Source organism: Cyphomyrmex costatus, unplaced genomic scaffold (genome assembly GCF_001594065.2).
Source record: "Cyphomyrmex costatus isolate MS0001 unplaced genomic scaffold, Ccosl1.0 scaffold398, whole genome shotgun sequence".
NCBI lineage: Eukaryota > Metazoa > Arthropoda > Insecta > Hymenoptera > Formicidae > Cyphomyrmex > Cyphomyrmex costatus.
Window position 1 is genome coordinate 156563 of NW_017278185.1, and position 8366 is coordinate 164928.

The 8366-nt window shown below is 32.9% G+C and overlaps 1 protein-coding gene across 1 annotated transcript in view; it reads right to left on the reverse strand.

The window, feature by feature from the left end:
• Positions 1-912: 912 nt before the first annotated feature.
• LOC108776940 (uncharacterized) overlaps positions 913-8366 on the reverse strand; it is a gene marked incomplete at its 5' end in the record, with an annotated part of 43929 nt that continues 36475 nt past the window's right edge. The window contains 2 exons of the mRNA XM_018543694.1: positions 913-1539; positions 2687-2803. Coding sequence (XP_018399196.1) covers positions 1311-1539; positions 2687-2803 — 346 coding nt within the window. The remainder of the gene's footprint in view (positions 1540-2686; positions 2804-8366) is intronic.

An 8366-nucleotide genomic window follows, 5' to 3' on the forward strand; every position in this document is an offset into this window, starting at 1 on the left:
TTTATAGTTTTCCAAAAAAAATCTGATCAAAGTTTATATTAACGAGTCTGAAAATAAGCTTAATAAAATGATATATATTCAAAAGTAATGTCCGTTTTTCTGGACGTGGTTTCAACGTTATTTCTATATGTGTATACATATATAAATAATATTTCAAATTATATTATAAAGTTGGAAAAACTTAGATTTTGATATATCGTATTTTAATAAGCAATACATAGGAAAATGTCGTTTCCTATGTCTCTGTTATGTACAAAAATAAGAAAATTATGGAAGAGAGTGCTAAGTGGAAGGAAATGTATGTATTATTATTACAATTTCACCAAATATGTAATTAACCGAAACTGTTATATACAAGCAACTTATATATATGCAAGTTCGAAATGATGTTAATTGTCTCAAATCACACGCCACGTCAATGTAAAATATTCCATCAGTACGTAAAGATGTGCAGCAAATTTAATTTTAATTCATGAAAATTCGACTCTGAATTTTTGCTGTCTGAAATTAATATTAATCCACATTTGTGACGAGATCGAGAGGTAACGAAATTATTCACCAGGCCACGTACATCTTAGAATACAATACAAAGGGTGGTCAAGTTTGATCCGGACCTTACTTCTCCCTCGAAACATTATAAAAAGACACAGATTTAAACATGCACATATACTTTTTAATATCTACATATGTAACATCAGATAGATCTCTTTAGGGAGACTTTTTAAGTACTGAAAAATATCGAGCAGATCCATTATATTGTAAGTTAATCGTTTATATTTAGCACTTATACCTCACACAGTTACACTTTACCCGAGACACGTCTTGGGAAGATCCTTAGAACGTTCAGAGAATATATAGGGATGTAAACCTAGAGGTCTATGCTGTATGAAACCGTTTATCAACGTGCTGGGAAATAAGCAAAATTCGGATCAAACACGAGTTCGGTTACTCTTGCGCAGTTCCTATACATATAATACAAGTAACAAATATATTCATGACCTCTGAATTCTTCTAAGATATTAATATACGCGTGAAAGTATCGCTTATAACGAAAAGGGATAGAGCGCACGCGATCGAGAAACCCGCGCTCTCCCGCCTTACTCCGACTTACTTGAACCTATCGCGATCTCCTGGAAAGTCGCGATGGCACTGTCGGTCCCAGGTCGACACGGTGGGACAACGCTTCGACAACGGGAGAATAAAATGTCCGGGTCCCGACTTGGGAGGAGGTCCCGCTGGATGAAGACTAAGGGCGAGATCGCAGCGGATCACACGAGGAGCTCCTTGAGGAAGTCCTCGGCAAGCAAGTCCTACAAGTAGTCATCGACGCGTTCGCTCTCGTCCGGTGGGCTAGGCTCGCTCACGCTCAGAATCGGCAGGCCGAAGTGTTGGACCTCGATGCTCGACTCCGTAGTTGCCTCGGTTGCCCGTCTCGCGTAGTCGCAACTCTTTGTATGCCGCTCGACGTCCGCGCGCCGGTGATAGTGATGGTGCCGTGGCAGACGAGTGATATCAGACTCGTACGATCGTCGATAACACCTACGGGATTTCCGTGGAATCAGTCGACGTTGATCTAATTCTAGAATCTAATTTCGACTCAGATCAGTTCTCCTTTATATTCGGCACGTCTCTTTCTTTTAATTTAAATCTTATAATTTAAAGTGAAAATAAGTGAGATAGGACGGAATAATAAAAAAAAATGTTAAAACATTTTTTTCGTAAATTGCTAAAAGTTAAAATTTTATACGACATCTGAAAAGCAATTAGAAATATGATTTCTAAATTACGAAATCATTATTAGACAATAATATTACTGTAATAAAAAGGTGAGAATTTTTATAATACTTTTATAATTATAATCATATTTTTGTAATTATATGCTATATATACGTATTTTGATGTAGTGGAATGAATTATTCCAAATTTATTATTTTTAACAAAAATTTTAATTCATTACTTCTGCACATTATATATATATATTTTTTTTTTCTTCATACATAATATCTACATAGTAATAAATTTGAAGATTTATTTTTTGTTGTTATTTAATATATTCACCAACATTTTCGGATCCTCTAAATATATATTATTAAACAATTTTAAAAAATGCATAATCAAATAGAGTTCGATCTGCAATTGATTGAAAATGATGTATTTGAAATTTATCCATACATTTGTCATTAATGCAATTTACAAAACATGTATTATAACTATATTATGTAGTCTAAATGTGTCAAAAAAATGGTCATAAAAGAATCTTGAAAACTTGATTATATATATATTTATATATACTTAATTTATACATACATATGCACGTGCTGGTACTGTCGACCTTGCACAAGGTTCGACATACCATCGGGTCGTTATTTTTCAACAGATAGGGAAGATATTTGTGGGGCAAGACGACGTCATCGACAACGCTGTATTTATGACCGACAGCTTCAGGGAAACACTTTAGATTATAAATACCGAGCGTTTGTTGGATATTCACAAGGTGATGCATTTTACAAACATACGGATCGTAGATACTTTTCAATTATCGCGGTGATATGTCGAAGTTGTCAGCTGAATCACTAATACATTTAACTGTAAATCTTTATCGAGAACGAAGAGGAGTCAAAGTTCGACGGCTACCGATGGCCTTCGTGTTCTTAGATCAGAGTCGAATGAAACCAAGGATCTTTACCGCTCGTCCATGGAAGCAGGCTGTCGCATTGGGCATCTGACGTACTCGTGGCTTCCGCCGGTGCGCCATCCCCCAAAACGTCTGGTGACTAACGACGAAGATGCTACCGGGGAGTCTCTGAAACATAAATGTGATCGTCCTTGATGATGACGGAGATTTCGATATTTCCGCGTTCTGTGCAACTTGTGGAGTAGCATTTACACATCATGTGCGATATTTACACTTGTACGTATATCAAAACTTGCGATTTAATGTTATCTCAGCAAATATGCCGACGGCAAAGTTACAAACTACTACTATAAAATCAAATTCAACGTTGAAGTTGATCGACAAGTAAAGCCGATAAATGTATTCACGTATCGTACGTTTAATTTGCATCTACAAAAGATCTATTTTAGTTTCTTTAAATCTTCACTATTTCATGTGGCGATCAAAAATAAATTGCTGACAAAATGCAATCACTGATTAATTATCGAAAGTAAAAATCTGTTATTATTTATATATACTGTCAGAAATTGAAATTACAACATCAATAAATAGACATCTGATTATCATTCATGTATTATCACCTATGTAGGTGTCCCATCGATACCGATCGGGTCATTATCGATGTTACATAAAGTTTTAATTACTTGAAATCTATACAAAATTATAACTTTATGAAACATCGATAATGACCTGATCGGTGTCGAGACGTCTGTTGTAATGTTTTTACTGTTTTATTAATATTATATTTACACTTAGAATGCAATGTCATAGAATGAAATTGGCTGCATTCAGCAGAGAAAACTGATCAGTGTGTACTCAATGATTCTTAATTGATTTCTGCATTTAGATTTAGTAAAGAACTAGGCAACACCCAATCATATTTAAAGAATCATTTACTTAACGCTCACTAATCATTTTCTTTATTAAACGCAATCATTAGATATCTATATGACATATCTACAAAAATGAGGGCTGATTTGATATGAGGGCAAATATATACTTGATGACTATATCAAATATTATATTATAAATCTTGAATTTATTGTAAAATTTGATTTTTTTGAATAAATTGAATGACTGAATCCTTTGAAACTAATTATTTATTCATATTGTTGTTCCCCCGAGAATCATCTTAAAATTTTCTTCTTAGTTGCAATTTTAATTTCCAGCAGTGTATTATTGATTTAATAGATTAAAACAAAATTGATCGGTAATATAATTACTTGCTAATTATAAAAAAAATTAAAATCTGTTATTAAAGTGTATATATTATTAGTTTAGTAGTGCTGTAATTTTCACTTTGATCCTAATCTATAAATAAATGTCTGAGTGCGTTAAACATTACACATCACCCTACTGTGATCATTGTCGCTTGAACTTAAAGCACTAATACTGTTAATATCAAACAGCGTATTCATCCCTGTCCTTCTGATTGCAGCTCTGCGTAAGTTGTGTAAATTTAAAAAAAATTTAAGTAGGTGTTTTGTCAAAGACTGATCAAGATATCGCGTCAATTGCGCCGCGGGAATTTATCCAGGTAACGTTCTCGCTCAAAATAGTGGCTATGCGACGATAGTAATCACTAGATAGAGAATTCTGAATGTCAAGGGAGATAAAGTCGGCGAAGGAAAAATGACGCGCAACTTGCGTAACTACGAACAAAATCAAGCTAAGGACTTGAAAAGGAAGTTTGCGTACCTACACGTACCTCGCATGCACGCGTCGCACTTTCATAATTCATAACTTCATATAGCGGCTGCGTGTAGCGACACGTGTGCATGTAACGTTGACATTATGGAAATGATGTGATGTTAGGAAAAGGAAAGCAGGACGTTCGCCGCGGAGCGTATCTAAACGACGTGCGTGTGCGCGCGATTGTAGAATTTAAACAACCTAAATATATACCCAGGAACGTTCTTGCCGCATGCGAGATCGTTGCTAAATTACACAGTCGCGTTCCAAGAAAAGACATTCCAACTTGGACGGTGCAACACGTTGCCGAAAGGAAACGAAAAGTTGTCACGAGAACAATCACGGCTACCGTGCCATATGGCCGTCATATGTAATATATATATATATATATATGTAATATACATATGAAATGTATATATGAATATATATATGAAAGATATGTAATATATATATGAAATCAAACTCCAATATACAATATATTGACAATAATGAAAAATATATCTTCAAAATATATCTCTGCAATGTTACATTAATTTTAAGTTTGTAAAATATATCATTTTCAATATAAAAAAACAATAGGGAATTATATTTTCATAAATTCTTGAAAATCTCTATGTTTCTGGTAAAAATTTCAAGTATTTTTAGAGCAGTTTATTCCTTCGTTAATTTTTTAAGCAGTTGTTGGATATAGTTACATCATCTGTTTAGTAACTGAGAAGTAAAACTACTCAAGTTTCCAATCGCTTTGCCTATAGTTATGCATAAAAGACTCAAAATTTGTATTCATTTATTAAACAAAAGGGAAATAATAAATGGACATAGTATTGTAAGTTTAATAATAATCTATTACTAGATTACTGTATTATCTGATAATATAACTGGACAGATGTATACGCAAGTTGAACATATTTTTAACAGAAAAACTGCTTCAGCCACATAAAAACTTTCAAGTTCTTGTCCATTTTCAATATTATTATAATAAACGGAAATATAGTAATATTAAATAATAATAACTAAAATATAAATGTCTATATATATATATATATATATATATATATGCATACATTTCTACCAGGATCTAATACTAATTTTTAAATAAAATTAGATACTACAAGATCTGCATTTATATAAAAAAATTTTGTCGCGCGTTATTAATAAAGTAGAAATTAATAATAAAGTAATGTGATGAGCAGCATAAAATAATTTTCAGAACGAAAAGATTTATGATCGCAAAAAGCCACTCGATTTCGTTATCACGATTCATTTGTGATTACTGCTTTCTTTATAATCATCTTACAACTAGATCGAGATAACGGCGAGTCATTATAATGCAGGAAATGAAACGTGCAGATATAGGCAAATAACTGGAAATGGTGGAATTTCTTAGTGGTCTTATATCTAGCATACATAGCTATGCAGTTGATATAGGATTCTAAAATTATGATCGAATTATGACGGAGTGACCGAGATGAAACTGATGCGAGTATTATATTATAACAACTATATTAATTCTCGCTATTGCCTAATGCAACTTTCAGGGTACATATTGGTTTTATTATCGTTTTGTATCGTTGTTGCATTACTCTTTGTGCTATTCCAACTCTGTGTACGGAGCTACGATATATAAATCCAATTTCTACTTTGTGTCTTCAGAGAAGTACGGGTTCATTATCTATTTATGTATGTATTTCTTATGTACATACTTCAAAGCTTTTCCGAACATCCAGCGAATGAAGTGAGCGGTAAAAGGTGGAGGAATTGATCAATTTCACAATTTCTATTTCTGGTTTATGTTTATTACATACAAACAGTAAATGTTTAAGTTATTAAGACTATGCAAAAATAGTAATTAATGTTACATTAAAAATATTTTTCTGTGTGCGATTTGAGTTTTAATATTTAAGGACATCATAAATTTAGATGAATTTCTGAAAGATTGACGTATTTAATGTCAATTTTCTAAATAAACTGACGATTATTTATCGATCGGTCTCATTTTAAACATATACATGTAATTAATAATGTATTAAAATATTATTAATAAAAATAAAGATGTAATGATATAAAGCATAAATGATCTTTTTATATGAGAAGTCAATGTATTGCTAGATTACGCAACTTGAGAAAACTTTTTTTATGTTTTATACACATATATCTAACAAAGTAAGTATACATATAAGATAAGAAATGCACAAGAGGCTAAAAAGAAAAAAAGAAACTATATATGTATATCTAAGTACAGATGTCATAAAATTATTATATATAGTCAATTTGGAAATTTTCTCCATCTAATAATTCGATACGGAAATGAGTTATTACAGCGCGTATTATATTATAATCGCGTTTAAATTCGTATTTCGATATGTTTATACTATTTATATAATAAATTATAAATAAAAATAAATAAATTTAAAATTAAATTATTTATAATTCAATTTAGTGTAATGACCGTCGTAATCAATATTGAAATAAAAATCCACGATCCAATTTACCGTATATTTGTTAAAAAATTTCCGTGCTAAATTGGATATGGTGTAAATATACGTTAGTTTAAAAAAAAACTCGTTATGTCTTCTATTACTGAAAGAATGTAATAAAATTACGTCGGAATAGTTTTTTAATTTGAAACAAAAATAGCTTTCATGGCGGTCTCATCATGTAATACTTTTATCAACATGTAAAATTATTAATTTCTAAATAAAAAACTAAATGATATGACTTTTCAGTAATCATCTTCTTTATTGACACAATGTAGTTAAAATCGATATCAGAGTTCATGAATATAATATTTCAAAAATAGATACAACACACACACGCACACATATATTCTCTCTCTCATTCTCTTTCATTATTTTTCGAAATAGATGATTCATATAATCCTTTGGTTATTAATCTTTTTTACAAGAATCTTCTTTTAAATTTTAAATGCGTTTTAATAGCTAGAGATTTAATCAGATACATTAGCATATATATTAAATAGAAAAGATAATTAAAGAGAGAGAGAGAGAGAGAGAGAGAGAGAGAGAGAGAGGGGGAGAGGGAGAGAGGGAGGGAGGGAGGGAGAGAGAAGCTTATTCAGCATATAAAACATTCTATTCTATTCTCGGGTAACTTTAACTGCTGCCCTTGGCAGTCAAAGGATTAAACATCCCACGCACGTCGTGCATTCTTCAACTAAGACCGATGTAAAGATCGCTAACGATATTATCGCTGATGCTAATCGCTTGATGATAACGTAAGAGTACACGCGGCAGACCGTTGCGAAAAGCGGAAAGGTCGAACGACTGCCAACAGAATGGGTCGCAAAGTAGCGAAGTCATTTACATGCGAGGCGCGGGTCAAGTGGGCATCGCCTACTGAAATTGTGATCGATAGCCAGCCGGCCGGCCGACCGCGCGCGGCCAAGCCGTGCATCGGCTTGCATCGGCGGATCGAACGGAAGCCCGTCGCGTTCCCGCAACAATGTATCGCCGCGTTTAAATTCCCCGGACCGTCATTATCGCTCGCTCGAGGGGCCAGAGCGCACCTGACGCGAGCTACGGCCAGGTCGATGCGTTTACCCTGTGTAAGTCGCACCACCCGGCGATCTGCATTTCTAACAACTATATAGATCGCTCCGAGTAGTATCGGCAGCAAAACTGGCCATAGGATAAATTAAAGTGGAGATGCTGGTATCGATGTCAATTACTTCAAGATTGTTGAGCCTGAATTTTGAAAAGTTTAATCTATAAGGGATAATTACGTTCAAATACTCATTTAAAAATTGTGAAAATAGATTTTGTACTCTTGAAAAAAAAAGAACAGAAAAAATTACGTAACGTTACGTAGAGATTTCCTGATAATATACAGAATTTCGATGTAATTTCTTCCGCATATTTCATCAATGTAATTATATTATCAAAAAATTCTATCACATCATCTCTTTCTCTATATTCTCTGCATTAACACGCATTATATTTATATTTCAAAAAAAAGTTAGCATGACAACTGATATTTTAAG